The sequence below is a fragment of the Taudactylus pleione genome, unplaced genomic scaffold (genome assembly GCF_031769625.1).
Source record: "Taudactylus pleione unplaced genomic scaffold, aTauple2 ptg000041l, whole genome shotgun sequence".
Taxonomy (NCBI): Eukaryota; Metazoa; Chordata; class Amphibia; order Anura; family Myobatrachidae; genus Taudactylus; species Taudactylus pleione.
The window spans coordinates 56393649-56410163 of NW_028284443.1; the positions used below are offsets into that span (position 1 = coordinate 56393649).

Here is a 16515-nt window from a genome sequence, read left to right on the forward strand (position 1 = left end):
ATCAAAACAGGCTGTACTCTACCTGTCAATACGGACAACAACTAATACTAATAGAACAATGAAGCGCAATCTCAATATCAGATAATATTTAATAATATTCATATAAAATTATGTATGTAAATAAAGATGATCACAGTGAAAAAAAATTGCCTCATTTAAACAAATCTCAACTTAAAATCCAGATGGATAATGATAACAATTATAATGTGACAGATCACAATTGAAATACCCAGTCCGGTTGTTATAATTGTGACATTTAGAATTATTTCTGACACATTTAAAAGTGAATAGTATATTCAGAGGAAGTCCAGAATAGTTAAAATTAGATATTTGTCAATATCTATATAACCAGATAGTCTTGTGAAATGCTGATTGACAGGTTATAAAACAATATAGCCAACTTGATTTAGACTGGCATCCAGTGCATAAACATTGCTTCAATAAGTATGGAAAAGTCCCTCCAATTAGTATGGAGATAGGAGTGTTCAGAATATATACAACTTAGATAGTTTTGTCCGTTGCAATGGACTGATTTGTCTTATAGCAAGTGTCCGTGGGAATGCTTCAATATAGCCAGCTCTATTCGCGCTATATGCGCTAAAATCCGATAATTAGTCAATACATATATTGGCCCACAGTGACCTAGTGATTAAGCCAGCAGATAAGGGAGGAGGAGTGATCCTATTAAACAAACAGGAATACATTGCAGAATGTACTAGATTAGTGAGTGACACAAACACCTACACTGTACTACCAATAGATCCCACCAGACATTACCAAAACAAACTACGTAAACTGCTGGAAGAAGGTCGTGACCTAGGCATTCTCACATAACAAGAACATAAGTACTTAGATAATCCTCATCTGATGATCCCAGTTATCTACCAAAAATCCACAAAAACATTACCAAACTGCCAGGGTGCCCAATCATATTAGGTATAGATCCATTGACCAGCAACTTGTCACAATACATTGATTCTTTTTTACAGACCCACATACAAAATCAAAAATCCCACATAAGAGACACCACGGATATTCTGAGATCTTTAGGGAGTTTTGAATGGCACACAGATTACTAGCTATGTACAAGTGACATAACTTCACTCTATACCGTGATAGATCACCAGCAGGGAACAGATGCTGTTAAACATTACTTAGAGCAAGATCCATATATGGGAGCCCAACAGATTCAGTTCATAACTGACTGCATGCTTTTCATATTGAAACATGACTCTTTCTGGTTTGAAGGATCATTTTACAGACAAGACACAGGGACAGCAATGGGGACTAGGTTTGCCCTAAGTTATGCTAACCTGTTTCTCAGCAGATGGGAGGACCTCAACATCTGGTCGGAGCATGAATTTGGGGCAACCTAGTCCTCTGGCGCCGTTACATAGATGACGTGCTATTTATTTGGTGGGGTGAAGAAGGTAGACTCGACCAGTTTCTCAGTTATATAAATCAGAATGAAAATCATCTCAGCTTCACTACTCACTACAGCAAATTGGAGGTAAATTTTCTGGACATAACCATATACATTGAACAAGACAAAATAGACACAAGAACATACCAGAAAACAGTAGATGTTAATAGTTATATATTGTCAAGTAGTGGCCACCACCCCAATTGGCTGGAAAACATCCTCCTGTGCCAGTTTATGAGCGTTAGGAGAAACTGGAGCAAACAATCAGACTACCAAAGACAGGGACAGATGATGAAGCAGCAGTTTCTAGAAAAAGGTTACAAACAGGAGACAGTTCAGTGCACATTTGAGAAAGTAGAAGAGGAAGAGAGGGATTCCTTACTGACATACAAAAACAGGTCCACCACACAGAAGAAACCCAACACTCCTTTTATTACCCAATAGAGTAAAGATCACAAACATCTGAACAAAATAATTCGAAGACATTGGCACATCTTCCTTGAAGATGAGACTGTGAACCACCTCCTCCCACCCAAACCACAGCTGATTTTTAGAAAGGCACCTGACTTGAAACAGAAACTTGTCCATAACCATCTAAAGAACCAAAACACCATTACAGAAGACACTAATGGGTCATTAACTGAATCCAGGTTTCTACTATTGTGGTACATGTAAATTCTGCAAAATAAACCCCAAATCTACAAAAAAAAATGTTCCTTTAGTTCTAATCAAAACCAGAATACATATATAATAAGAGACCATCTCTCATGTAACAGCATGGGGGTCATTTATCTTGTAACATGTCATTGTGGACAGCAGTATGTATGGAGAACTACAAGAAAACTAAAGATTAGAATTTCAGAACATATTAGGAACAATAGGAAGGGACTTGAGACCTACAGCCTCTCCAAACACTTTAGACCAACACAACCAAGACCCTACAGGTCTAAACTACATCGGGATAGAACAGATCAAAAAGAATTGGAGAGGAGGTAACTATGACAGAAATATCAATAGCGCAGAATTTAAATGGTTTATGGAACTTAGGACCCTTGCCCCATATGAACTCAATCTGGATAATGAGATAAAGGCAGTCATCACAGGTTAATAACCAAACAATATGAGTCCTAAATTCAAATTTTAGTCCTTTACCATAGTTAGTGTCTGTGGTCATTAGTATTCCTATCATATTTTCTCTACCGTGATAAGCCTTCAACATGCCATACCGCGAATCAATGTGCCAGCGTATGGCCATTGGATGTGTCCCCCCCGCCCCTTACTCACAGTCATACCGAATCAGTCCCCTAACAGTGCAACAAGGATTTAGGTATGTCATACAGTCTCATGTACACCACTTCCAATTATTAGCGCTTGGTTCAGTGCGTCTCCCCTTTTCTTTTATATTTATACCTCCATGCATGTATTTTTTCAGCATGTCATTGCTTACTGACAAAGGTATGCTCCCATCCGAATCAGTTCACTAGCAAAGCAATTACAATTTAGGTTACATTATACCAGGCCTGGCCAACCCGTGGCTCTCCAGCTGTTGTGAAACTACAAGTCCCAGCATGCCCTGCCTGTTTTGCCATTAGGGATTGAATAAACTGTGGCAGGGCATGCTGGGACTTGTAGTTTCACAACAGCTAGAGGCCATTCCTGCATTATACAGTCACAACTATACCCCTTTCTATTCAATAACCCATGCATGACCTTTATCCAATGGTTGAACATACTACAGAGATCATACTGGAGCCAGCACCTTGGGCCATATTTACACAGAGCTTTCTGTAGCCCCCTTACTGTCTAACATTCATTGATTGCATTCAGTAACCATGGTAACCTTTTCTGAGCCCAGTGTTTTGGGTATGCATCACAGATTTGCCCGCCCATCAGACTTTATATCTCCACCCCCAAGATGGCGCCAACCATTACTCCCTGAGGAAGGCTGAATACAGCCGACACGCGTAGGAGCTCTACACCAACCACCATCACCGCTTTCAACAACGTTCCTCCTCCTACCCCAGTCACCTCTAATAGGTGAGTTGAGTAGTCCGGAGTCGTCAGATCCCTCCAGCCTGCAAGATTGCGGGACTGGACGGAAAGTGCTCAAGCACACTGCGGGGACCAAGCCAGTGGCTGCACCAGCAGTGACCACTGGAATACGGCCCACACCACTGGCAGAAGCAGATGAAGACCGGAAGGAGAAAAGAACAGGACCACGATTAAAGACCAGGGCAAGGTGAGGCATCACCAGTACTCTTTGCTCTGCTTTGACAGACGCTTATCAGACTGTGCATTAACACTGGTTACCACACACCAAGTATCACGCTTGGGACTTTGTAACTCTTAAGTTGCAGCGGGTTGTGGGACGCCCTCCCCCAGTACCTATTAACCACCAGGTACTGAACGCTCTGTACCTGGTGGTTAATAGGTACTGGGGGAGGGCGTCCCACATCCCGCTGCAACTTAAGAGTCACAAAGTCCCAAGCGTGATACTTGGTTTTACATTTAATACCTTCCATTCACTTGAGTCTCAGCCCCCCCTTCACCACCCCTCCTCGCCCTCCATGTCAATACAGCTTTACTGTTAATATAGACTGTTTTTTAGTATCCAACAAAATCCTAAGAGTTATTACACCAACAGCAAATTAGACCCAGTTTATTTCCTAGCACACTCATTTTATATACATTATATATAATTTTATATATATATATATATATATATATATATAATTTCTCACCACCAATAAGAGCGCAGTCCCACTTTTGGCATATTTGTGGACCCACACTCATATGCAATTTCTGATTAATAGGCCCACAGGCCTCATCCAGCCCAGAATCTGGTACCGGCCCAAAGGCCGCATCTCAACTAATAGGCCCAAAGGCCCCATCCAGCCCAGAGGCTGCTACCGGCCCACATGCCGCATCTCAATTTATAGGCCACAGGCCTCATCCAGCCCACAGGCTGCTACCGGCCCAAAGGCTGCACCGCAACCAATTGACTCTAAGCAACATTTGGAGCTAGCTCCCTCAGCCACCAAGGCAACCACCCAGCCACATCCTGCCAAGGCATTCCAGCCCTCAAGGCTGTGCAAGACCGTTCCTTTCGGCTACCACGGAGTCGGAACAGTTACATTTAGTGAGAGTAATTAGCTTACCAATGATGTGAAGACAATGCTAGCATACAGGATGGTGTCTCAAGTGAGCAGTTTTTTGTTCCCAAGAACTCTCCAAAGAAAAATGTTGATAAAAGACTGCATTGGCAGTTGGTTTTGTTGATGTGGTTTCAGTTGGAGGGCCTGATTCAGATTTGGGAATAGAGTAAGATAGGGCAAGTACTGTAACTGTGTACCTGGACAAACCATATTGCAATGCAAGGGGTGTAAATACATATTTTTTTTTTTACATGTAGGATAAATACTGGCTGCTTTTGCCTGTAAACTGGACATCTTTATTTTTACACTTTAGATTAGATTTCAGTTGGGAAACACTCCCCCCCCCCCAAATCTAAATCTCTGCACATTTTAAATCTGCCCTACCTGCAGTGCAGCATGGTTTTACCAAGATAACAGTATCTTACTCTAATACCAAAGCTGAATCAGGCCCAGAGTCTCCAAAAACATTTATAAAATGAAACACTGTGTTAAGTCCCCAAAAGCTCTGGAGAAACATATCTCTGCGTATCACAGTAGAAAAAAAAGGAGAAAAAAAAGGGGGGTAGCACTCACCAGTCTTCTTAAAAACATCTTTTTATTGCATCTCAGTAAAAATGTTACAACATTTTAAAATCCGACGTTTCGGTCCTGTGCATGGACCTTTGTCTGCGTATGACAGTGTATATGATGACATACAGAAGCCAATGGACAGTAGAGATATCTATTATAGGCGGGGCGTGGCCTGGACAGATATGAAGTGAAATGCAAGTCCTCCAGCTCTCCATCCCGAATATCCTGCTGATTAATCCTGAGACTACCCGGGGACTCCTTGCTTTCTTCTGTCCTTGTATATCCTCCTGCTGCCCTGTGGGTCTTTTTGCCAGAATCCGGACCTCTGTTGTGCCCTCCTGTCCCTGCATTTCTTCAATAAAATGGGCCGCCATTACTATACGCACCTGCTAATATGTGGGACTTTTCTTAGTGCCCCACAGTTCCTGCCTTCAAATTACTCTCTATTGCTTTTTGGTGTCTCTTCCTGCCTCAGGTCCTGTGGCGCTGACCCTCTGCTGTGTTGTCCGGTCCGCCACCATCTTGGGGGCCTGCTGCTGGTCCCTGTGTAGTTCCAGTTTCAACTGCTGCTAAAGTTGCTTTCTCCTATGTTGAGCTCCATGTCTCTGGTTTTCTGCAGTGGTCCCTTGCCTCTTCTGTCTTGTGAGCTGGTGTCCATCCCTGCCTGGCTCCTTTAGCTGCAATTACAGCTGAGACTGTTGCTTCTCCTGCTCCTTCTGGTTTAATTATTTTTCACTTTATTACCCCCGTACCCAACACTCCAGGGGTGCGGGGAAGAGCCCTGGGCTTCAGTCCAAGCCTGGGTTTTTTTGGGGGGACCCCTTTTTTCTGTGGTCCCCACCTCCCCTGAGATCCCTGGCTTGGCCTGACCGGCTTGGGCTGATAATGCTTTGCCCCCGGTGAAAGGGTCTCCGGGCTGTGGCATTACAGCCCGGCCGTTTTGGGTCAGGTGCTGATTTTAAATATAGGGGGTACCCTACGCATTATTTTCCTCCCTATATTTAAAACCAGGACTGGCCCTGCAGCCTGGTGTTGGTTTCTAAATTACAGTGGAACCCTACACATTTTGTTCTCTGTAATTATAGAAACCAGGACTGGTTGGCAAGTCCTGGGCTGGTTAAGCTTTAGGGGGGGACCCTATGTCATTTTATTTTTAAACTTTTAACCTTTTTTTTCTATTTACAGGCAGAAACATACATGGATCACAGTGATCTGTGTATGTTTCTGCCAAACTCACAGATCACAGGCAGGTGAATTTTTTTCACAAGTTTTTACAGGAGTGTTATACATTCTCATAAGAGTTTAAAAATTCTCTGCTTGGTAAATTCCCAAATCCTAACTTCACTAGTGAAAAGGTTCTCGAGTTTTGTTGATGGGGAATTGAAGAGAGTTTGCTAACTCTCCAGTATTTTCCCGTAGCAAAGGAGATCTCTCCCAGAGTTTTACTTTAGTAAATTTGCGAATGGAAAAAATGGCCAAACTCTCCAGAGATTCCAAACTCTCCCAGACTCGATTCTTAGTAAATTTACCCTAGTCTTCACAGGATTAGAAGATTGTTGGAGTTTGTAGGTTGGTGGGTGCCGGTCTTCCGGTAATTTTCTGCTGATGCCCAAGGGACTTCGACTTGGGACTCTGGGCAGTGTCGGACTGGGATATGAAGGGCCCACAGGAGGAATGCAATGGTAGGGGCCCACTGAAGGGAGGCGGTGCAAAGCTAAAGGGGTGTGGCTGGCCAAGGTTGTGGCGAGCTAGCAGTGGAGAATAAGTAAAAAAAAAATGCACAGGCCCAGAGCTAAATAAAAAATAACAATAACGCTGAATCTGGTATTCTAGTTATAGATTAAAACCAGGTAAATAATATTTTTTACGTCCAGTCTCCAGAAGGCATAGGGTTTAGAAGCTGTAGCTCTAGTCACCTTGGGCTAGCTTGGATACAGCTATCAGCATTGCAAAGTCTGAAATGTATGTATGGTGAGGGAAAAAACATTGTTAGTCCCATTGCATTAAGATGCCAGCACCTGCTACACTTTGTGCCGCAGTGCCCACCATATAATGCAGAGAGTTGTCGCATTACTCACTATATAATGCAGAGAGTGCCGCAGTACCCACTATATACATAATATAGAGTGCCGCAGTGCCCACCATATAAGGCAGAGCGTGTTGCAGTGCCAATCATATAATGCAGAGGGTGTCGCAATGCCCACCATATAATGCAGAGTGTCACATTGCTCACTATAAAATGCAGTGAGTGCCGCAGTCACTGCTATATAATACAGTGCCGCAATTAACCCATATAATGCAGAGTGGCGCAGTGCTCACCATATAATGCAGAGCACCGCAGTGCTCACCATATAATGCAGAGCGCCGCAGTGCTCACCATATAATGCAGAGCGCCGCAGTGCTCACCATATAATGCAGAGCGCCGCAGTGCTCGCCATATAATGCAGAGCGCCGCAGTGCTCGCCATATAATGCAGAGCGCCACAGTGCTCGCCATATAATGCAGAGTGCCGCAGTGCTCGCCATATAATGCAGAGTGCCGCAGTGCTCACCATATAATGCACTGTCGCAGTGCTCGCCATATAATGCACTGTGTGTCGCAGTGCTCGCCATATAATGCAGTGTGTCGCAGTGCTCACCATATAATGCAGTGTGTCGCAGTGCTCGCCATGTAATGCAGAGTGTCGCAGTGCTCGCCATGTAATGCAGAGTGTCGCAGTGCTCGCCATACAATGCAGAGTGTCGCACTACTCGCCATACAATGCAGAGTGTCGCAGTGCTCGCCATACAATGCAGAGTGTTCCGCAGTGCTCACCATATAATGCAGAGTGCTGCAGTGACCGCCATGCAACAGAGTGCCTCAGTGACCGCCATATATTTACAGAGTGTCGCAGTGCTCGTCATATAATGCATTGTGTCCGGCAGTGACCGCCATATAATGTAGAGAGTGTCGCAGTCTCACCATATAATGCAGTGTGCTGCAGTGACCGCCATGCAACACAGTGCCGCAGTTTGCTAAGCCCCGCACCTCACAGAAAGGGGCATGGCCACAATGCACTGGGGCCACCGTGGTATTACCCGATTCCCTGGCAGCCCAGTCCGAGTCTGTCTCTGGGTGGGTCAACCCTCCTTTGTACCTATGTTTTGTATCCTGTTTTAACTTAAGTACACCTGATGTATTGCCATCATTTGTTTTTCTTTAATCTGTTTTGTTATTGCTCTGTTAATTATGCTTTTGAAATCTGTGGGGGGAAGCGGGTACTGCTCCTGGGCAGGGAGATAGGAGACAGTTGTGTGCTGTGTGCAGAGGGTCCAGGGACCAGGGACCCCACCTACACCCCACCCCACCCCTTGGAACTGCCTCCTGGCCAAGGCAGATAAATCTGTCCCACTTCCTACGTAAACGTGGTAGCCACACCATTCATTGGAACTCTCCAAAATACTCCTTGATCCAGTTCTGGATAACCTGGGACCAATGACACAGTGCATCAACCTGCTGTGGAATATTCTATCGTTTTGGGGGTACATGAAGTTCATGAAGTGCTGCAATTGTTCATCAAGCAATGCAACATAGCAGTTTCTGGTCAATGACGTGCCCAGGCGGACCAGCGGACTTAACCCATTCCATGTGAACACACCCCACACCATTATGGAACCACCCCCAGCCTGCATGGTGCCTTGTTGACAACTGTGGTCCATGGCCTCATTGGGTCTGTGCCACACCCGAACCCTACCATCAACCCGAAACAACTGGAAGAAATGTTGAATGTCTGCACAATTCTGAAATGGAATATCCCATCCATCGGGCAGCCACTATCATGTGCCGTTCGAACTCTGATAATTTACATCGCCTTGAGCAGAATAGCCGGTGTTCAAAGTGACTCACAATTGGACTATGCCACTGAATTGCAGATATAAAATGTCCCAAGCTTCAAACAGAAGAGCAGCAAAGGAAGTTGTAAGAATCAGCATTGTCTTGAAGGTATGGAAAGACCAGAACCAAGTTATGGAAGAGGGACCATGGCATAAATAGTGTCAACCCAAAGTTGCTCACACCAGATGTTGTGAGCTGGGGAAGGGGATGTATTTTGGTTACAGACTAGATTGTACTATTTGACCACCTGTTCAAATCCTGAAATCTAAGATGCTTCTTGTAGGATTAAGAGCTGGAGAGAGACTATTAGTGAACTGAGGGCCTGATTCAGGTTGGAACACAAGGCTGCGTTTGCACGCAGCCAGCTGATGTTCGCATTTTGCGCATGCGTATAAGTCCCACTGCACGTGTGCGAATCGGCCACTGCGTTCGGGAAACGAACAGTGATTGACATGAAGTGACCGTTTGAGGGTGGTGACGGTGGGTGGTCAGAGAAACGCAGGAGCACCTGGGCATGTAAACGCTGTTACAGAGGTGTGCATAATTAAGCCCCTGCGATAGCATACGCTGGCAGAGGTCTAGATGGCGACAGGAAGTTTAGCAGTTTGTGCGGTAGGGTCAGGTCAACCACAACTTTTTTGGATGGTTCCGATATTACAGATGTTTTTACTGACTTGCAGATGCATGTCATTATACTGTGGTGGGCGTCTTGGTATAGAGCTATGGTTGCCGTGCAATTGCATTCATTAGCATATTTTTGCAGCAAGCGGGGTGCGTGCGAATGCAGCATTGCGAACCAACCTGAATACAGGCCCTGAGACAGCAGAGTCCAGAGTAATGCCAGAACATAGGCTAAGCCAACCTGAGAGTGACACAGAGAAGTCAATAAGTGGATTAGCTAAACATATATTAGAGAGGTGTTAAGAAGGGACAGTGCCTTGAATAGAGGTCAAGCCTTAATAATTTTTAATTTCTGATTGCTGCTTTATTTTAAAAAGTTTGCTGGCTGTAGACCCTTAATTGACGCTGAAAAATGGCATAAGTACTGATATAGAGGGATAGAGATATTTATAATTTATGCGTACAGTGCTTCTAAGTTTATTCAACCCCCTAAGTCACAGGTTGTTCAAGAAGGTATTTTTATTGCAAACTAGTAGACTACTGAAGTGCAAACTTATAATTCATTCTTTGTATAAAAAAATAAAAACTGAAAAATGATGCTTGCATAAGTATTCAATTCCTGTAGACTAGTACTTGGTAGAACCATCTTTTACTGCAATTACAGCTTTAAGAGTGGAATTCAATTTGCTGCAGGACTTACCAGTTGCCTTTAGCTCCCGGGTTAAGTGCCTGGAATTATTCAAATATACCCAGAGCTATGCTATTACCACAGACCTGCAAACAGAAATCCACGTTAAGTGCACCATCGGGGCTTGCCGCGGTCGGTAATTGAATATCTCTTAACCCGAGATCTAAAAGCCTGCAGGAAGGCCCGCTGCTAACTGATTTCCACCTTAAGTCTGTTGGGGTAAGTTTTGACCAGGTTTGGGGGTGATTTTGGAAGTGATTTTTGCCCATTCTTTCTTGAAAATTTGCTCCAGTTTGTTCAGGTTGGATAACGCTGTGGACTGCAATTTTTAAAAAGTGTCACAGGTTCTCAATTTAATTGAAATCTGGACTTTGACTTGGCCACTGTAGAACATTCACGTTTTGGTTGTTTAAGCACACCAGTGTTGTCTTGTTCTTGGGAACATTCTCCTGAAAGGTGAACTTTCTCCAAGCTATAGTTTCCTAGCAAACTGAAGCAGGTTGTCTTGCAGCATCTCCTTGTATTTTACACCATCCATCCTTCAATGCTAAAAAAAAAATGCCCAGTCCCCGCAGAAGAAAAGCATCCCCACAACATGATGCTGGAATTCCCATACTTCACTATTGGGGTGGTGTTTGCGGAATTAGGGCCAAAAATATAATTTTTTGTTTAATCTGACCACATAACCTTATCCCACGTTACCTGGGTCACTGTGATGTTTTCTGAAAACTTCAGACATGCTTTGATGTGGTCATTCTTCAGTAATGGCTTCTTTCTAGCCACCCCTCTACAGGCCAGTTGTATGCAGAGCTCTTGATAGTATATTGTTGCACCTTCACTCCAGTTTCAGTCACTAACTCTGTAGGCTCTTCAAAGTGATTGCGGGTTTCTCTCTGGCTTCCCTCACAAGTCTCGTTCTTGCACTGTCAACCAGTATTAGAACCGCCTTGTCTAGGCAGTTCCTGCGTGGTATAATACAAATTCCAGTTCCTCACAATTGATCTAACACTGCTTACTGGGAAATCCAAGCAATTTGATATTGTTTTGCAGCCTTTTTTGTGCATGTCTTGTGTGTGTGTGTGTGTGTGTGTATGTATATATGTTCAAAGAGAGCTTAGCACACCGGAGTCTCAGATAAACATCTAGCTAACTGACTTTCCTTTCTCACTTTCTCTGAACTTTCTTTGTGACCAGATTGTAAGGGCAGATTTAAAAGAGTTACGTGATTTTGACCTTGGTGGAGCACCTTATGGTTACACTCCCTTTTGTGACAGTCGCAAAGAGATGGATGGTTATCGGTTCTGGAAATCTGGTTACTGGGCATCACATCTTGGACATAGGAAATATCACATCAGGTAGATGAACTTTGTTTGATATCAATATGTGTAATGTACAGTTCTTTGTAAATGCTCACAACCAAATCTGGTAATTTACGTAATCTCTTTTCCTAAATAAATCCATCTCTGTTTTGCAGTGCTCTATATGTAGTGGACCTTAAGAAATTCAGGAAAATTGCTGCAGGTGATCGTCTTCGTGGACAGTACCAGGCTCTTAGCCAGGATCCAAACAGTTTGTCTAATCTTGATCAGGTGAATATCTTTTTATTTGTAATTATTTTAAGATAAAATCTTTATCGCTTTTATGCTGAAAAACTATGTATGCGCAGAATGACATCCTCATTTCCAACGATAGCTTTATCAACTACATTCTAGTTGAAAACCAATAATTGATCACAAAACCTTTACCTCTGTATACTTGTCACCATTACAATTGATCAAAATAAGGGGAAAGGGAATAGTTGGAAAAACGATTCTGCACAGGAATAAATATCAATTAGAGAAATGTATGAAAGAAACCAACAGTGATATGATCGCATAGATTCAAAACATCTATCTTAGATTCATGGTTGGTGGTGCACCCCAGAGTCAGAGAAGTCAGAACATACAACAAAAACGTTGCCAAGGCAAGTCAAGATAACTCCTTTGTGGGGCACTCTTGTTCAAAAATTAGTATTTATCAAAGTAATGAGGATTGAATTAAAAAATCAAATTTTAATAGTGTACTCCTTAAAAATATATAGGAAATAATTGTGAAGCAATATTTTATCTCCTGGATATAATAAATGTTTGATATATAGTATCTTGTATAGTATCAGTGAGTCCAACTGATCACTGATAAATATGGCGAATATAATCACAAATAAATACTCCTAAGAAAAGAAAAACATTTTTTGTCCCAGTGGGATAAATAAGGAGTAGGTATCTCTCAATCACAGACATACAGTAGGGAGATACAGTCATCCCTACTTCGAATTCCGCAGCACTGAAGCTGCATACACAAACAACGATTTTGTTACCAACGATTTTATGAACAATTTTCTGTCAGATTTTTTAAAGTGTAATGAACGATTTTTATGAACTACAAACGATTTTTGCATATTAACTTACTGAAATTCGTTGAGTTGACACGTCTGACTGAACTACAAATGTGAAAGCGCATGAACGATAATCGTTCATCGTTTGACTCAGAAAGTGAACGATTTTTTCAATCGATTATCGTTAAACTATATCGTTTAACGATAATCGTTCAAAAAATCGTTGTGTGTGTGTATGCAGCTTGAGAGATTCAACTGGTAGTAAGATAGAGGCTATATTGAAGTCCTTATTTGCACTTGCAAGAACAGTTCTGCAACTGGCCCTGGCTGTGGATTGGCAGACAAGGCCATGGAGACATGGATTGATTAGTTGGCAGAGGAGTCTAGTCCGGTATGGATTCATCAGACCTCCTTCTCATGCTGGATAATGCTAATCAAGCTTCCATCTATAATGGCCATGCATCTTTGGATACAGCCTCTTTTCTTTCATATCAGCCTTACCGGTTTCTACCAGGCGATCTTTACAGTTAAGGTCATAGCAGACAGAACCTCCTTGGGTCAAAATTCATAGGTTTTAGCTTGTTTGTTTCCCTGGAAAGTCTTGGGCTCTGTGTTCCAGGGGACAGTCAGATACCTATAGAAGGGGATATGCCAAGGGTACCATGGCCATGGCAACTAGATGTTCAGGGACAAAGGGCCTGATTCAGACCTGCTCACAAGCAGGTCGATGGTGCGCATGCGCGAGACCCGGATAGCGACGGCCAAGCCGTCGCTCTGGGTCTTGTACTAAAGGGGGCGTGCTGTCGATGTTGAGTGACAGCACGCCCCCTTCGGTGGGCGGGCCAGGGGCGTGGCTGCCAAGACGGCGGCGTTCCCATGGGAACGCCTACCGTCTGGAGCCGGCCCCACTGACATCACAAGTGATGTCATCACAAGTGATGTCAGTGGGAGTGCTGTCGGCTCTGTTTGAGCCGAAAGCACTCTGGGGCTTGTGGCAACGAGACCCTACCACAAGGGTCTCGTCGCAAGCCCGATGGTCGCGATGGTCTTGACCATCGCGACCATCTTCCTGGCTGCTCGCTATAGCTGTGGGTGGTCACCCACAGCTATGCGAGCGGCCAGGAGGCCACTCTAAAAAAACAGAAGGCCGGCCCTGATTCAGAGCGAGCGCTCTGTCAGAGTGTCCGGCTCTGAATCAGGCCCAAAGTCAGGAGATTAGTCTTCAGCGTGACATTCCGCAAGCCGGTACTGAACTGCTGTTAGTTGGGAATCATCTGCTTCAGTTCCGGGAAACATGGTTTAGATCAACCTTGGACCTTTGGGTCAGGGGTGTGGTGTCCTGAGGATACAATTTAGATCTTCCGCGTTCTCGACTGCACAGATATTTTTTCTACTCCTCCAAAAGACCCGGTCAGAAGAGTGGATGCCAGCAGTGCTAGCACTGCCCATTGCAAAGCCAGAGTCAAGAAGGTTGAGATTCTACTACAAACTTTTTTTGGTTCCAAAACCGGATAGCTCTTTTCACCCGTAGCTTAATCAAAGGGTTGAACTGTCATTTACTTGTAGGCATGTTCAAATGGAATCTCTGACTTTAGTCATTGCTTCAATGATGGGTGGGGAATTTCTTAGCGTCGTTGGACATCAGACTCTTATTTACATGTACCATCTGGGCAGGGGATTGCAAAGTTCTCAGGCTTGCAGTGGGTCCTCTGCATTACCAGTTTCAAGCCAAACCCTTTGGGAATGCTATGGCACCACCAGTATTTATAAAGTTATGGCAGCCATAACATTACCATTCTCTCTTACTTAGATGACTTAATGATCAAGACACTGTCTAGTTCAAAGCTTAACCTTCATTTGTAAGTTGTAATGGAATCTTTGGAGGAGCACAGTTGGACCAGACATTTTCCAAAGTCCAAGCTGGTGCCGTTCCAGCATATGTTTTTAGGGATGCTGTTGGACAAAATTTGCAGGGGGTTTTCTTCCAGAGGGAAAAGTGGCCACTCTACAGTCTCTGGTGAGATCATTGCTGCATGCACAGTGGGTGTCAATCCTGGCATGCATAATACTATTTGGGAAGATGGTGGCCTTTTTCAATGCCATCCTATTGGCAAGGTTCCACTCTAGAGGTCTTCAACGCCGAATTCTACTTTGTTGGTCCAGACCATAGCAGAGACTGGATCGACAGTTATTCAGGCTTTCTCTTCAGATATGCCAGTAATTCCTCTGGCTTCACAATCCAAATCTGACTAGGGGGTGCCAATTATTAGTCTCTAACTGGACCCTTTATCTGGTTGCGGGGTGCTTTTCAGCTTCAATAGAATGAACATTTTAGTGCCTACTCAGTCTTCCCACTTAATTCCTCTAGGTCAATCTCGGGGACACTGGAAACAATGGGTTAAGTAAGACAGCTGAGCAGTAGGAAGGCCGTGACCTGGAGTAGCTAAGAGAAGGGGGAGCATTTGACTGGCTCTCCTGCCTACAGTATATCCTTTTAATTATCCTGCTATCATTGGTTTGTTCCCCAAGCTGATAATTACTGTGGGATACCTTTTCCTGTATATTGGTGGTTTGGAGGTGGAATCCTGCTGGGTGCCTCTTGTGTTATACCCATGGTGTTCTCAGCGTCCGGGCTCTCTCCTTGTGGTGTGTGGCGTCCATATCTCCGGCTCCAGAGTCTGTATTGTGTGCTGCACTTCCCTGAAGACATTGTCCTGCTTCCTGGCCACATCCTTTGAGATTCCTGCCATCTACCTCCACTTCTGGTCCCGTTCGTCTGCTGCAGTGTTTGCAGTGTGCTGGTCGCGGATTGCTGGCATCTTGCTGTCGAAGGACTTATTGTTAATGTGTATTTTTCTTTCTTTTTTGGGGAGTCAGGGACAGGACTGTTCCTGCAGGAGGTTGAGACCTGGCGGATTAATATTTGTTTTTTAAATCTATTGCTCTCAGCATTAATGTTTGGTCATTTTCTCTAATTGTTTGAGTTATATGTTAGTTTGATACCTAGCATTATATATTAGAGGAACACCATTTCTGTTTATCATGCGAGAGAGTTGGTTGACCTAGCTCAGGGTCATTCGTATATTGCCTCTGTTAGTCATGTGTATTCTTTTTGCTATCCTTCAATGGGGGGGCTAGTAGGTATGTAGGTAGATTAGTGTAGCGTAGGGGGGGGGTGGTTATTAGGGGATCCAAAGTATAACTAGATTGGGTTAGGTTATACAGGGTGGGGGGTTATGGGGAGGTTTGTTTGGGTGTATTTGTTTAGTTTTGATATTTTGGCAGATATTTTCTTGTGTGGTATTTAGGATTTTACTGGCAGTGTATTTAAACATTTTGTTTTGCCTCCTCTAATCATCCTTCTCTATAGGATTCGTAAACCTGAATGGCGCCTCTGGGTTCTTATCTACTTCTTCATGTTAAGGGGTTATGAGTAAATCCTGTTCTGTTTAAATGTTTTTTTTTTCATTCTCTATACTGGCGTAAGATCATTTGTATGCCGCATTTTCTTTGCTTGCCATGTTTGATTATTTTACTTCTTTGTAATCAAAAATTTCAATAAAAATGAAGGCTGTGCAGTAGGCACTAATTAGTTCTATTCAGGCTGATCAGGATCCATAGGGATCCACTGGGATACCATGGGGTAATGTGGTTCGGAGAGATCCAGACAAACAGTTAAAGCTTTCAGCTCCCAGGATGCCTCGGGTCCTCCTCCATATATACCACAGCCACATGCCTTCAGTTGCTCATTTGTTGCTGCAGGATTCAGACGCACCTTTGTAACAGGGGACTGCTTAGGCAGTCCTAAGCT

The 16515-nt window shown here is 43.7% G+C and overlaps 1 protein-coding gene across 3 annotated transcripts in view; it reads left to right on the forward strand.

Moving 5' to 3' along the window:
- The window catches only part of UGGT2 (UDP-glucose glycoprotein glucosyltransferase 2), a 428047-nt gene that overhangs the window by 376210 nt on the left and 35322 nt on the right, over positions 1–16515 (forward strand). For all 3 annotated transcript variants that reach the window (XM_088458942.1, XM_088458958.1, XM_088458949.1), the window contains 2 exons: positions 11525–11685; positions 11805–11919. In XM_088458942.1, coding sequence (XP_088315068.1) covers positions 11525–11685; positions 11805–11919 — 276 coding nt within the window. The remainder of the gene's footprint in view (positions 1–11524; positions 11686–11804; positions 11920–16515) is intronic.